Source organism: Oncorhynchus mykiss, chromosome 30 (assembly GCF_013265735.2).
Source record: "Oncorhynchus mykiss isolate Arlee chromosome 30, USDA_OmykA_1.1, whole genome shotgun sequence".
Taxonomy (NCBI): domain Eukaryota; kingdom Metazoa; phylum Chordata; class Actinopteri; order Salmoniformes; family Salmonidae; genus Oncorhynchus; species Oncorhynchus mykiss.
Window position 1 is genome coordinate 40,757,357 of NC_050570.1, and position 16,517 is coordinate 40,773,873.

Genomic DNA, 16,517 nt, shown 5'->3' on the forward strand with positions numbered 1-16,517 from the left:
ATGGCAATGCTCAGGGGGGGTTGTGTGGTCTGAGGCATTCTAACTGAAAGCTGACTGGGAGAAAAAGAAGCACGGAGTCTGTGTAACTGGGTGTCAGTCAGAATGGGTGACACTAACAGAGTGTGATCCTAGTTAGCAAAGCTAAAACAATCCCTCGCTAACCCTGTTCCACTCCCAGGCTCAATCACCCCCCCCATTTTTGAGTGTGGGGAGTTGCATTTTAAAACAGAGCAACCAGTAGTAGGGAGAGGTAAATAATGCCTAGTGTATGGGACATCACTCGCGCACATCAGAAACAGACAACGGATACAACGCAATTCATTGACGACGAGCCTTGTGTTTGTTCACAATGCCTGTACTTGCGGCAGCACAGTTGAAGTCAGAAGTTTACATACACTTAGGTTGGAGTCATTAAAACTCGTTTTTCAACCATTCCACACATTTCTTGTTAACATACTATAGTTTTGGCCAGTCGGTTAGGTCATCTACTTTGTGCATGACACAAGTAATTTTTCCAACAATAGTTTACAGACAGATAATCCACCCCACCCCACCCCCACATGAAATAGCCTATTTGAGGCTGTTGAGGGGGGAGGCCCACAACAATGGCCAAAGTGAAATGGAGACAGTAGATACAGCTGGTCTGTTGTAATATAATAAAGACAGTAGATCTAGCTGGTCTGTCATCATATAAATGAGACAGTATATCTAGCAGGTCTATAATAATATATTCAACTTTATGTTCCCTGTACTCTATATATATCTGTTTATTATACCTGTTGATAAAGGGCTCATATGTGAAACTATTCTAACTGAACATTTTCTTTCACAGTGACACTGACTCCGAATGGGAGCCCCCAGTGCCAAGGTGTCCATCCCCCACTGAAGCTGGTTCATCCAGCCGGACACCTGTTGTCTCAGCACTACTGGGGCATGGACCGCAAAAAATGTCACCATTCCAACTGCAATAAAGGACTACAACAAGAGCATGGGAGGTGTGGATCTGTTAGATGCGCTGATAGGCTACTAAAATGTTCTCCATAAGACGATGAAATGGTACAAGACCTTCTTCTATCATTTCATCGACATTGCTGTGGTGAATGCATTCATCCTACACAAGGAAATGGCTAAGAGCTGTGGAAAGCCCCCATCTCACAGCTAGCCTTCAGAGAGCTGCTCATCAAGGAGATTGCTGGCTACAGCACCACAGCACCACTACACCACGTTCTGGCCCCTCTACCTCTGTCCCTTCTGCTCCTGCCACAAGTGGTGTTTATCTGCCCAAATGTATTTCTGCAGGCATGGGTGTGCCTCAGGGCCAAAAGGGCACAGCATGGAGGCGTCGCTGTGTTCTTTGCAAAATGAAGTCCCCCATCACCTGTAAACCCAAATTGGTCTACATGGACAAGTTCTGGCCTGGTTTAGATCTTATCTGTCGGAAAGATATCAGTTTGTCTCTGTGAATGGTTTGTCCTCTGACAAATCAACTGTAAATTTCGGTGTTCCTCAAGGTTCCGTTTTAGGACCACTATTGTTTTCACTATATATTTTACCTCTTGGGGATGTTATTCGAAAACATAATGTTAACTTTCACTGCTATGCGGATGACACACAGCTGTACATTTCAATGAAACATGGTGAAGCCCCAAAATTGCCCTTGCTAGAAGAATGTGTTTCAGACATAAGGAAGTGGATGGCTGCAAACTTTCTACTTTTAAACTCGGACAAAACAGAGATGCATGTTCTAGGTCCCAAGAAACAAAGAGATCTTCTGTTGAATCTGACAATTAATCTTAATGGTTGTACAGTCGTCTCAAATAAAACTGTGAAGAACCTCGGCGTTACTCTGGACCCTGATCTCTCTTTTGAAGAACATATCAAGACCATTTCAAGGACAGCTTTTTTCCATCTACGTAACATTGCAAAAATCAGAAACTTTCTGTCCAAAAATGATGCAGAAAAATTAATCCATGCTTTTGTCACTTCTAGGTTAGACTACTGCAATGCTCTACTTTCCGGCTACCCGGATAAAGCACTAAATAAACTTCAGTTAGTGCTAAATACGGCTGCTAGAATCCTGACTAGAACCAACAAATTTGATCATATTACTCCAGTGCTAGCCTCTCTACACTGGCTTCCTGTCAAAGCGAGGACTGATTTCAAGGTTTTACTGCTAACCTACAAAGCATTACATGGGCTTGCTCCTACCTATCTCTCTGATTTGGTCCTGCCGTACATACCTACACGTACGCTAAGGTCACAAGACGCAGGCCTCCTAATTGTCCCTAGAATTTCTAAGCAAACAGCTGGAGGCAGGGCTTTCTCCTATAGAGCTCCATTTTTATGGAACGGTCTGCCTACCCATGTCAGAGACGCAAACTCGGTCTCAACCTTTAAGTCTCTACTGAAGACTCATCTCTTCAGTGGGTCATATGATTGAGTGTAGTCTGGCCCAGGAGTGGGAGGGTGAACGGAAAGGCTCTGGAGCAACGAACCGCCCTTGCTGTCTCTGCCTGGCCGGTTCCCCTCTTTCCACTGGGATTCTCTGCCTCTAACCCTATTACAGGGGCTGAGTCACTGGCTTACTGGGGCTCTCTCATGCCGTCCCTGGAGGGGGTGCGTCACCTGAGTGGGTTGAGTCACTGATGTGGTCATCCTGTCTGGGTTGGCGCCCCCCCCCCCCCCCCCTTGGGTTGTGCCGTGGCGGAGGTCTTTGTGGGCTATACTCAGCCTTGTCTCAGGATGGTAAGTTGGTGGTTGAAGATATCCCTCTAGTGGTGTGGGGGCTGTGCTTTGGCAAAGTGGGTGGGGTTATATCCTTCCTGTTTGGCCCTGTCCGGGGGTGTCCTCGGATGGGGCCACAGTGTCTCCTGACCCCTCCTGTTTCAGCCTCCAGTATTTATGCTGCAGTAGTTTATGTGTCGGGGGGCTAGGGTCAGTTTGTTATATCTGGAGTACTTCTCCTGTCCTATTCGGTGTCCTGTGTGAATCTAAGTGTGCGTTCTCTAATTCTCTCTTTCTCTCTTTCTCTCTCTCGGAGGACCTGAGCCCTAGGACCATGCCCCAGGACTACCTGACATGATGACTCCTTGCTGTCACCAGTCCACCTGGCCGTGCTGCTGCTCCAGTTTCTTTAAACTGTTCTGCCTTATTATTATTCGACCATGCTGGTCATTTATGAACATTTGAACATCTTGGCCATGTTCTGTTATAATCTCCACCCGGCACAGCCAGAAGAGGACTGGCCATCCCACATATGCTCTCTCTAATTCTCTCTTTCTTTCTCTCTCTCGGAGGACCTGAGCCCTAGGACCATGCCCCAGGAATACCTGACATGATGACTCCTTGCTGCTGCTCCAGTTTCAACTGTTCTGTCTTATTATTATTCGACCATGCTGGTCATTTATGAACATTTGAACATATTGACCATGTTCTGTTATAATCTCCACCCGGCACAGTCAGACTGGCCACCCCACATAGCCTGGTTCCTCTCTAGGTTTCTTCCTAGGTTTTGGCCTTTCTAGGGAGTTTTTCCTTGCCACCGTGCTTCTACACCTGCATTGCTTGCTGTTTGAGGTTTTAGGCTGGGTTTCTGTACAGCACTTTGAGATATCAGCTGATGTACGAAGGGCTATATAAATACATTTGATTTGATTTGATCACCTGCACCACATGCTTGGTGACCCTGTGCTTTACAGCAGAAAGCTATGGTACCTGGCATCAGCAGCACAATATTGTGTAGAGGACCGAGGGTCTTCCAAATATTGAAAGTGTAAGTTTGTAAATGTATTTTTTTTAAATCATGTCTTTTCGAAATTTTTTGGGGGGGTGTGTTAGAATACCATTTTGGTATTTTGTATATAGTTATTCCATTCAAAATGTATAACTTCACCAATTTGGCCACTTGGGTACATTTGGGATACTTGTGTGGGACACCTGGGTGACTTCATGATAAATGTCATGTAGCATACTCATTTTGGAAGTTATCATTCTTAAACTTTGCACAAGTACTGTTGCCCTCTTATGTTTTTCGCTGAAATTGTCCCCATTATCCTATCTGAATGTTTGTTTTGTCTTGTTCATTTTAAAGATGATGATGATACAACAAACAAATAAAAAACGTATGGTTTTTTCATTGTATTATCTAAACCAGATCTATTGTGTAATATTCTCCTACATTCAATTCACATTTACACAAACTTCAGAGTGTTTTCTTTCAAATGAAACCAAGAATATGCATATCCTTGGTTCTGGGCCTGAGCTACAGGCAGTTAGATTTGGGTATGTCTTCAGGCGGAAATTGAAAAAGTAGGGGGGTAAGAGGTTATGGTGTCCTTGAGTAGTGGTTTCTTTGCAACAATTCGACCATGAAGGCCTGGTCTCCTTTGAACAGTTGATGAAATGTGTCTGTTACTTGAACTCGGCAAAGCATTTATTTGGGCTGCAATTTCTGAGGCTGGTAACTCTAATGAACGTATCATCTGCAGCAGAGGTAACTATAGATCTTCCTTTCTTGTGGCAGTCCTCCCATGAGCCAATGAGGTCATTAAAACAGTTAGTGTCTAATGGCTGTGATAGGAGAAAACTGAGGATGGATCATCAACATTGTAGTTACTCCGCAACCTAAATGACAGAATGAAAAGAAGGAAGCATGTACAGAATAAAACTATTCCAAAATGTACATCCGGTTTGCAATAAGGCACTAAAGTAAAACTGCAAAAAAAATGGCAAAGAAATACATTTTATGTCCAGAATACAAAGCATTACGTTTGGGGAAAATCCAACAGAACACATCACTGAGAACCACTCTTCATATTTTGCTGCATTATGTTATGGGTATGCTTGTCATCGGCAAGGACATGGGAGTTTTTTGGGGATAAAAATGAATGGAATAGAGCTAATCACAGGCAAAATTATAGAGAAAAACAGGGTTCAGCTTTCCAACAGACACTGGGAGACAAATTCCCTTTCAGCAGGACGATAACCTAAAACATGGTTTAACATGATAAGCAACACTGAAGTTGCTTACCAAGACAACACTGAATGTCATTGAGTGGCCAAGTTACAGTTTTGACTTAAATCGTCATGAAAACCTATGGCAAGACTTGAAAATTGCACATCATGAAATGCTTTGAAAGGCTGGTCATGGGTCACATCAACTCCATCATCCCAGACACCCTGGACCCACTCCAATTTGCATACTGCCTCAACAGATCCACAGATGACATCATCTCTATTACACTCCACACTGCCCTTTCCCACCTGGACAAAAGGAACACATACGTGAGAATGCTGTTCATTGACTACAGCTTAGCGTTCAACACCAGAGTGCCCTCCAAGCTCATCACTAAACTAAGGACCCTGGGATTGAACATTTCCCTCTGCAACTGGATGCTGGACTTCTTGGTGGGCCGCCCCCAAGTGGTGAGGGTAGGCAACAGCACTTTCATCAAGCAATCACTTGGGCCAAGCTCCCTGCTATATTAAGGACTTCTATACCAGGCAGTCTCAGAGGAAGGCCCTTCAAATTGTCAAAGACTCCAGCCACCCAAGTCATAGATTGGTCTCGCTGCTAACGGCACGGCAAGTGGTAGCGGAGTGCCAAGTCTGGGACCAAAAGGCTCCTGAACAGCTTCTACCCACAAGCCATAAGACTTCTAAATAGCTACCTGGACTATCTGCATCCTTTCTCACTAACTTTTTTGTCTCATCACATTCGCTGCTGCTACTGTCTATTTCCTGTCACTTTAATCCTAGTTATATCTACATACAGTTGAAGTCGGAAGTTTACACACACCTTAAAGAAATACCTTTAAACTCAAATTTTCACAATTCCTGACATTTAATCCTAGTAAGAATTCCCTGTTTAGAGAATGTGACATGTCAGAATAACAGTAGAGAGAATTATTTATTTAAGCTTTGATTTCTTTCATCACATTCCCAGTGGGTCAGAAGTTTACATACAATCAATTAGTATTTGGTAGCATTGCCTTTAAATTGTTTAACTTGGGTCAAATGTTTTGTGTAACCTTCCACAAGCTTCCCACAATAAGTTGGGTGAATTTTGTCCCATTCCTCCTGACAGAGCTGGTGTAACTGGGTTAGGTTTGTAGGCCTCCTTGCTCGCACACACGTTTTCAGTTCTGCCCACACATTTTCTATAGGATGAGGTCAGGGCTTTGTGATGGCCACTCTAACACCTTGACTTAGTTGTCCTTAAGCCATTTTGCTTCAACTTTACCCAGCTGAGACCAAGCTTTAATAACATCATGACTGATGTCTTGAGATGTTGCTTTAAGATATCCACATAATTTTCATTCCACATGATGCCATCTATTTTGTGAAGTGCACCAGTCCTTCCTACAGCAATGCACCCCCACAACATTATGCTGCCACCCCGTGCTTCACAGTTGGGATGGTGTTCTTCGGCTTGCAAACCTCCCCCTTTTTCCTCCAAACATAACAATGGTCATTATGGCCAAACAGTTCTATTTTTGTTTCATCAGACCAGAGGACATTTCGCGAGTCCTTCCTGAGTGGTATGACGGCTGCGTGGTCCCATGGTGTTTCTACTTGCGTACTATTGTTTGTACAGATGAATGTGTTAACCGTTAGCCTACATGCCAGCCTTAACAGGGCTCAAGTGCTGCCTTCAGTCATTCAGTCAGCCAACTCCGCAATGCAACAACCCCCTTGCTCTCACCTCCTCTCCTTTCCATCTTCTATCTCTCCACCTCTGCCTCCCAGCTCCCCTTCACTCCCTCCCCCTCTTCTCATTCCCTCCACTCTGCAGGTACAATTCCCCCTACCACCCCCCGTGTCCTCGCCTACCAACCCAGTGAAGCAGGATAACCATTTACCAGCCTGCCCTGTCCTGCCAGCACCGTCAGAAGAGTAAGATGCCCCGTGGCACTCCCCACTTCCCCTCCCAGCCTCCTCCTCCTCCTCCTCTCTCTCCGCACCTGAGCTCACATTGACACTTTGAAGCTTTCTGCTGATCAACCTCTCTGTCTGACTCTCCATCTATTCGTCTGTCTGTCTAGACAAAGGAGGAAATATGCAGCCAAAACAAAAAGGCATGGACAATACTCAACCCCTCTCTGTTTTAATTGTTAACCCTTTTGCCTGATGGAAACAGAAAAAGGATCCGAGTATGACCCTTCGCTAAACCCTGCCCCCTCCCTTGGTTACTGTTGCAACCTCGGTCAACAATTTCCAGGGAAGCCCAATTCCCCTTTCAAACCACTGGAGAAAACCCTTCACAATGATCTCAAACTGTGTTTTTAATGCACAATGAAATTAAACACAGACTACCCTTTGCAGACCAGGAAGGAGACTCTCAGGTATGTCGACATCAGATGAGTTATATGTATTATACAGCCAACTTAGCTTACTAACATGCCTTTGTAGAAAACAAGTTATAATAACTATGTATAGCTACTTAGCTAGCGTTAGCAACGTATTCAATGAGAGCTATCTAACAAACAATGCAACAACAGTATAATTTCTGATAATAAAACATTTACAAAATTCCGGATACTCCGTATTTCAGGTATCATAGTTGCAAATACCCCTGGGGTACTGTTAAATTATTTAGCCATTTAAACATTTACTTTTTTAAATGAAAACGTTGTTTTCTGGATCAAAATGGGGCTTAGGTAGTGGGTGTGGTGGGGGTGTGGGTGTGGTGGGTGTGGTGGCAAATAGTGCAGTAGCCGACCTAAAATTTCACTGTCTAACTTTTATTTTGGTGATTGTTAGTTCTCAAAGATGATCCTATTTAAAAAATATAATAAGTCCATGATCTTTTCTACATACTTTACATCTGGTTTTAGTCATATAAGTTAACACTGAAAATGTTTTTCCATCTTTTTTTTTACCTTTATTTAACCAGGCAAGTCAGTTAAGAACAAATTCTTATTTTCAATGACGGCCTGGTGGCAGACTGCCTGTTCAGGGGTAGAACAACAGATTTGTACCTTGTCAGCTCGGGGGTTTGAACTCGCAACCTTCCGGTTACTAGTCCAACACTCTAACCACTAGGCTACCCTGCCGCCCCATCTGGAAATTATATTCATCTATATATTTCTTTAAATATATTTTTATTATTATTTTTATTATAATGTCTGGACATGCTGTAGGCCGCCCATTCAATACTTTTGTATGCAGAAAAAAACCCTGCATAGCTTCCGAGTGGCGCAGTTATCTAAGGCACTGCATCTCAGTGCAAGAGGTGTCATTACAGACTCTGGTTCGATTCCAGGCTGTATCACAACCGGCCATGATTGGGAGTCCCATAGGACGGCGCACAATTGGCCCAGCGTCGCCCGAATTTGGCTGGGGTAGGCCGTCACTGTAAATAAGAATTTGTTCATAACTGCCTTGCCTAGTGAAATAAAAATAAAAATGCTGCTTGTCCGAGGTGTCAGACTCATTTGTTATCCATCAGAGCGCTGCGATAGGTTGCCCAAAACTCTGGGGCGGGGCTTAGCGAACATTAACTTGACTCCTATCTTACTGTACGTTTCAGGTACTCTCCAAACCAAGTCTTCTCTTCAAACAAACAAAATATTCAAAAGTGTGAAAAGGAGTGCCGTTCTCCAACCGAAATACCCAGACACGACTGCATAATAAAGATGTTAGTGAAGTGTTAGTGTACATCAGAGTGAGCCATTCTAACAGCCCAGTATGGCAGATCTGGGACCATTAGAGAAATCACATGACAGCCATTTGGAATGGAAACGGACTGCCAGCAGGTGTGTACCGGCACCTGTGTGTGTGTAGATGTCTTAGTCCCGTAGACCAAATGACTCACCGCTCAGCCAGTGCATTTCGACTGTCACACAGTCCTACCAGGGTAACGCCCCTATTTGACCTCCCACCCCAGGCCCATTTGAATGTCTACTCCAAAGGGATACAGTTTAGATGTTCTGAGGTTTTGAGGAGCATACACTGAGATTAACAACAAGTCATGTGTCTTCTCTTTGTTGACGTCCATCTACCTACACTATTAGCGTTGGAAGTCACCCCAGGGGTATGAACGCTGTGTGTATGTGTGTGTGTGTGTGTGTTTCCGGGGTGGGAGCTGATAGTGTTGTCTCTGCCGTCCAGCCGTACAGTACCGCGTAGGCATCCAGCCACACAGAGGATTTGGAGAAACAAAACAACCCTTCCCCCAGCCAGCACACACAGTCCACTGGCCAGACAAAACACTCATGCAGTCAAAGCTCAGTACTGCTTTATCCAACAGTGGGCCTAGTCTCTCGCTGTCTCTCTCACACACACACACACACACACACCTGACCCTTTGTCTGTCTGCACACGGGCCAGCGGACACATATTCTCACGCATTAACAAAAAAACACACACGTTGGCTGAAGTGAGTAAGGTTTTTAACTGGGTCAACACGCGCAAGGCCGCGGGGCCGGAAGGTATTCCAGGGCACGTCCTCCGAGAATGAGCAAGCTGGCAGGCATATTCACGGTCATTTACAACCTCTCCTTGTCCCAGTCCGTAACCGCCAAGTCTGACCACCATCATTCCTCCCGTCCCCAAGAACTCTGTGGCTACCTACCACAATGACTACCACCCTGTAGCACTCACATCATTCATCATGAAGTACTTTGAAAGGCTGGTTATGGCACACATCAACTCCATCATCCCAGACATCCCAGGTGCACTATAATTTGTTTACCACCCCAACAGATCCATAGACGACACAATCTCAACTGCACTCCACACTGCCCTCACCAAGGCAGATAAGAGGAATACCTATGTGAGAATGCTGTTCATTGACTACAGTTCGGCGTTCAACACCATCGTATCAAATCAAATCAAATGTATTTATATAGCCCTTCGTACATCAGCTGATATCGTACCCTCCAAGCTCATCACCAAGCTTGGGGCCATGGGACTGAACACATCCCTCTGCAACTGGATCCTGGACTTCCTGACAGGACAAATCCAGGTGCTGAGGGTAGGCAACATTACCGTCCCCACGCTGACCCTCAACATGGGGAAACGAGGCAGGCAAGCACACCCCCAACCAAATCACTAAGGACTTAAAATGGTCCACACACACACAGTCATAAAGAAGGTGCGACCGTGCCTCTTCCCCCTCAGGAGGTTGAAAAGATTTGTCATCGGCCCTCAAATGTTAAAAAAAGTTACAGTTGCACCATCCAGGACCATCCAGGAATGCCTCTGGAAAACTGTTAAAGACTCCTGCAACCCAAGCCATAGACTGCTCTCTCTGTTTCCACACCGCAAGCGGTACTGGAGCAACAAGTCTAACACCAACAGGATCCCGAACAACTTCTATCCATAAAACTGCTTAAACTATAAAACTGCTAAATAGCTAACAAAATGGACACACAGACAATCTGCATTGAGCCTTTTATTTATGCACATGACTCCATGCACACTCACTCACACTTCATTTGCTCACACACACACACATAACACTCACATCCATACTGACACACGCGCATGCACACACACTCACATACAATCATCATACATGCTGCTGCTCCTCTGTTTATCATATATCCTGATGCATCGTCAGCTTACCACTATGCAGGGCCCCTATACAGTTCAGACAGTGTTCACACCCCTTGACTTTTTCTACATTTTGTTGTATTACAAAGTGGGATTAAAATGGATGTAATTATCATTTTTGGTCTAAACAAAATACTCTGTAATATCAAAGTGGAAGATATTCAAAGTGGGAGAAACATTCAATGCTGTCTCGGTAAGCAACTCCAGTGTATATTTGGCCTTGGTTTTCAGGTTATTGTCCTGCCGAAAGGTGAATTTCTCCCCCAGTATCTGTTGGAGAGCAGACTGAACCAGGTTTTCCTCTAGGATTTTGCCTGTGCTTAGCTCTTTTCCGTGACTTTTTATCATAAAACACGTCCTAATCCTTGTCGATGACAAGCAGTACCCTCCTGTACTACCTGTTCACCCACAGCTGCGGGTGAACAGGTAGTAGAGTCACTACAAAGATACAGGCGCCCTTTCTAACTCAGTTGCCGGAGAGGAAGGAAAGCGCTCGGGGATTTCACAATGAGGCCAATGGTGACTTTAGCCCAGTTACAGAGTTTAATTGCTGGATTCGGAGAAAATGAATGAATAACTTCACGATGGTCAAGGGGATTTTCACTGTCTGCTTTTTTATATTTTTTACCCATCTACCAATAGGTGCCCTTCTTTGCGAGGCATTGGAAAACCTCTCTCCTCTTTGTGGTTGAATCTGTGTTTGTAATTCACTGCTCGACTGAGGGACTGTACAGATAGTTGTATGTGTGCGGTACAGAGATGAGGTAGTCATTCAAAAGTCCACCTAACTCATTATGTCTTGTTAAGCACATTTTTGCTACTGAACTTATTTGGACTTGCCATAACAAAGGGGTTGAATACTCGACTCAAGACACTTCAGCTTTTCATTTTTTACTTGACATTAAGGTGTGTTTGTTTTGTCACTGGCCTACACACATCTCAATTTAATCCATTTTAAATTCAGTCTGTAACAACAAAATGTGGAAAAAGTCAAGGGGTGAAGGCACTGTACATATCTACTCCGAGCACTCCAGTTTCCTTGCACATTGTAAACAAGTGACATGCTCTATGTCACGGATTCCCCCGGGTAATGCTGCTCATTCCGTTCACCAGCTCCAGGGGTCTACGTCACCGGCCTTCAAGGCGTCACTGAACTGGATTGTTACCACCAACCCCGGACTGTCTTGTTTCATTACGCACACCTGGTTCCCATTCCCCCTGATTTAGTATGTGTACATATGTGCCCTCTGTTCCCCATTGTCCTTGTTGGTTATTGTTCCATGTCTGCTGGTCTTGTGAGTACCTGTGCTCTGGTCAATCGGCTTTGGCGTTACCGTGTTAGTGTGCACTTGTAATCACGCGTCTCGTCCCGTGTATTTATTAGAGGTTTACACCTCGCCCTTAGTTTGGGTTACAGCCCTACCGTTCAAAAGTTTGGCGTCACTTAGGAATGTCCTTGTTTTTTAAAGAAAAGCAAAAAAAATTGTCCATTAAAATAACATAAAATTGAAAGTTGTAAATGACCGTGAATATGCCTGCCAGAAATACAGTGTAGACATTGTTAATGTTGTAAATGACTATTGTAGCGGGAAATGGCTGATTTTGAATGGAATATCTACAGAGGCCCACTATAAAGCAACCATTGCACGTTCCAATGGCATGTTGTGTTATCTAATCCAGGTTTATCATTTTAAAAGGCTACTTGATCATTAGAAAACCCTTTTGCAATTATGTTAGCACAGCTGAAAACTGTCGCGCTGATTAAGGAAGTAATAAAACTGGCCTTTAGACTAGTTGAGTATCTGGAGCATCAGCATTTGTGGGTTTGATGGCCAGAAACAATGACCTTTCTTCTGAAACTCGTCAGTCTATTCTTGTTCTGAGAAATGAAGGCGATTCAATGCGAGAAATTGCCAAGAAACTGAAGATCTTGTACAACGCTGTGTACTACTCCCTTCACAGAACACTGCAAACTGGCTCTAACCAGACTAGAAAGAGGAGTGGGAGGCCCCAGTGCACAACTGAGCAAGAGGACAAGTACATTAGAGTGTCTACAAACGCACACAAAGTTACTCACAAATGCACCATGAAACATAAACAAAATCTGGCACATTCACAGAAAGAACCCAAGGCACATATTCCACTCACACACAAAATCAAATAGTCTGAGCTGAGGTCCTCTTTTCAGATCAATCCGTTTCCAACTGCAACCCAGGGAGTGACCCATCCCGCAATCTGTGGCCCATTAAGAAATACTGTATGTCCTCTTAAATATCAGGCTGCTTTTACACAGGCCTCACTGAGACACTCTGTGTCTCACTCCTCTTTATTACACATCACTTTCTTTAAGCAGACAGAGTCAGGTTACCCTATGGTTAACCAGACCACCCTGTTTTCTGTTACGACATCAGAATGTCCCACTATGACATGCTGTAAAGAGTGATCCGACTAGTTCCTTTAAAGACACTGTCTCACATTAAAAATCTCTGCTCGACATCAGCCTGCAGCTATTTCAACGGCCAGTCAGGGTTTGAGGAAGATGTTACACAACTAACCTACTGCTGGAGGAAAACAGCACTGGATAGAGTGTCTGTCTCTGTGTGTGTGATATGAAGTAAGAAAGTGTTTGTGTGTGTGTGTGTGTGTGTGTGTGTGTGTGTGTGTGTGTCACTGCATGGCAGAGAGCATGACTTCAGCAGGGTTGGACAGCTGAGACAGGCATCCCTGTCACTGCAGGGCAGAGCCAGGTCACACCAGAGCCAGCTTCACACACACATGGCCTGGAGACATGGCCTAAGCCAGTATATGGACAGTCAGCACAATCATAGTACAGAGAGAAAGTATATGGGTTTGTTGTGGACTGTATGAATCCTCCGTATAAACTAAACAAGTCCGTTACTTGGCAGAATATGTAGGCCAACTCAAAATGAGAGGTACAGTAAGGCTCTGGACATTAAACTTATCCAGGAATGAACCTATTCAGCCCAGGTCAGTTCAGCCAATACCCTCATTCTACCTGCTTTCATTCTTCATTGAAGAATGCTAAAGAATTAGCACCACATAGTGTACTATGAGTAGTATTACCACGGACTGTACAGTCTAGTCCACTCTATGAATTGAGCTGTAGATGGATTGAGGGTTGCCTGGTGGAGAAGGATATTCTTGGCTAATTCACTCCTGATTCTGGGGCTGGTCTGTGAAGCTCCTCTCTGCCAGGGGTTTGTGCTGTTGTAGATTTGGGGAGTGAATGATGCTGACACCACTGGCTGCTGTCGCCGTGGCCTCCCTCTACTGTTTCTGCCCGTCTGCATCAAGCAGAGTGATCGCGACGCACAGTATCACTGATATTAAACACAACCACAGCCACTTCCAGGAAGCACACACTATGACTGATAACAAGTAGTCAGCACTCCGACAGCACAGTAGTACCAAGGAGAGAAGGTAATACATACTGAATAGCCTACGCAATGCCCGGGGTCAGTACACGAACGCAACAAACCGACACTCTGGTCGCATGTGGGTGTGAGGGGTGCTTGTTGATGTTTTGGTGGTCGGTCGGGGACACATCTTACCTGTAGACCCCTGCGTCTCAGAATGCTGGAGTCATCCATGTTCCTGCTGCTGTACAGTCAAACAGTAGAGTCTCTATCCAGACAGTTTCACCCCTCCTTTAGGGGTACAGAAACACCCTTTCTTCTGGGGTTGGGGTACAGATCGAGAGATGGTCCTCTGCGCCAGGATGGGGGTGGTGAGCAGGCACCTTTCAGGGGTCGATCACTGAGGGTGACTTAGCTCATAGTTCTTTCCCTCGCTCCTCTGGTCCAGCAGGATTCATTCGGACCTTACTCTGGGAACTAGATGTGTCACCGTCCATAGAGGGAAGAAATACCTCTCCTCTCTTTCAGACGGTCTGCTTGCCTCATGCCTCGGCAGTCTTGAGGCTTCTGCTGGTCGGTGCAACACGCTAAACAGTCCCCCTTTTGATTTCTAGAATTGCTTAGATGGTGTCTCTCCCTGATAAACACTGTATGGTGACTTTCAAAAGATTCCCCCTGAAAATGAAAGGCTCAGCAGCAGTGGTTGTTCTCCGTTCTTCTCAATGAGGCCACGCTACATCGTTGCCTGTCGGTGCAGCCGGTGCAGCGCCGATGTAACTAGGTTGATAGTGGTATGCGAGCTTGCTTCTCTCGTCCTCCCTCTAGTTCTCTTTCTGTGAATCACGTGTTGTCTCTAAGCTCCTCTCTCATTCATCTGCTCAACGAAGGGCACACAACTCCCTCTCTCTCTCTCTCTCTCTCTCTCTCTCTCACACACCTCCACTGAGTCTGTGCTCAGTAGAGAGAACATGTTCAGTTGGAGCTTACAACTATCTGTTTTCTATACCCCCCCTCTTCTCTATTTCACTCTTTCTCTGACCATCCTTCTGTCCGTCTATCTGTTCCCCACAGTCACTACTTCTATGGAGACTTCACTACTCCATAATTCATGGGCAGTTTGCAACAGACATTAATGATCACAATGGGGCCTAAGTGGGAAGAGGGAGAGAAAGAGGCGCCCAGGCTGATCGTCCGTCTCACTGCAGTCTGCCAGCTTAATTAGAAAAAGACTGTAAACGCACACAATACTCTCACACGTACACTCCTCGGGGTGGATTGTTTGTTTCACACACATACATACAAGGCTTCTAACCCCCTCAGAACAAACAGTCTGAAGAACAAGGTGCTTTCTGCTTTCAAGGTTGTTTTTTTTTGAGCGCAGTATTGATGAGTGAGTCCAACTCCAGTCCAGCACAGTGGGCAGTGAGCTTCCAAGCATCTACACAGCTTCAAGGCTAGACTGTGTGCTCTCTCTTTCTCTCTGTAATAGACGTTCCACTTGGACTGCCCGAGATGGAGAAAAGGCAGAATAAGTATTGTGAACAACACACAGCACTCTAGAAACAGCAGAGCAGCAGCCTACAAACCGTAGAAAGGAAAAGGCCAGCACCTCTTATCTCTACTCAGACCAGCAGAGCCATTCCCTCAGAGCAGAACAAGGAAGAGCAGAGGGAGGAGGCAGGAGGCACCTGCAGCAGATTGCAATGTTGGCCCCAACACACAAAAGATAGGAATGCCTGTCATATGCAGCAGTCATCTCTTCATTTCTCTCTTGTTCTCTCTCCGCACATGCACCTCTCCCAGGTTCAAGTCTGTGTGCTCGGCGTAATGCACAGGGGGATCCATCGCAGCTGGGAGTGATAAAAGGAGAGGATGTCAGTCTCTTCTCATCCTGTCTTTCCTTAAAGAGAACCCAGATGTGTCTGTTGGTTGACGAGTTTCTTTACTGGAATGCTGCTACAACCAAAAGGCACTATTCTCTCTGTCTCTTCTCTGGTCCTTTGGCATCAGTTGTCCCCAGGGTGGTTTGTGGCAGGTGGTCTCCCAGTGCAGGTGGTCTTGGGGAGGCAGATGGGCTCACGTTTTTGGTAACAACGCACCTTTATCAACAGGGTCTACGGAGCAGCGAGAGGTTCTCTCTGGCATTGTCCCTGGCTGTTTCTCTTCCTCTCTCTGTTTCCGTTTCTCTCTCTCTGTTCCTGTATGTGTCAATGCACTCACATGCTCCTGCACCTCCCCCGTTCTTTCCTTTAGAGTGTGGGATCTCGCTCTCTTTCCCTCTTTCCCTCTCTCTCTCGCTCTCTTTCCCCCTCTCTCTCTCTCTCCCTCCCTTCGTCTACTCTCGCGTCCTCTCTCGTTCGTCAGAAGAACTGTTCGGGGAGCCAGCCAATCACACACAAGCAGTCGGCAGTGAATTTACATAGAATGAATGGAGGAGGGAAAAAAGCTCTGCCTCGCTTTCTGTCCACCCCTCACTCGCCACAGCTCTGTTCTCTCATCGAAACAAGGGGCTGCGTTTGAACACACATATGGCATACACAGGAGAACACACACATATACATATTAGTCACTGGTCCGTGCTGA

General features: G+C 45.4%; 1 protein-coding gene across 3 annotated transcripts in view; it reads right to left on the minus strand.

The window, feature by feature from the left end:
- The window catches only part of LOC110521825 (microtubule-associated serine/threonine-protein kinase 2), a 167,918-nt gene extending 151,675 nt beyond the window's left edge, over positions 1-16,243 (minus strand). For all 3 annotated transcript variants that reach the window (XM_036969243.1, XM_036969242.1, XM_036969239.1), the window contains exon 1: positions 14,130-16,243. In XM_036969243.1, coding sequence (XP_036825138.1) covers positions 14,130-14,168 — 39 coding nt within the window. In that variant the 5' untranslated portion in view covers positions 14,169-16,243. The remainder of the gene's footprint in view (positions 1-14,129) is intronic.
- Between the last annotated feature and the right edge of the window lie 274 nt (positions 16,244-16,517).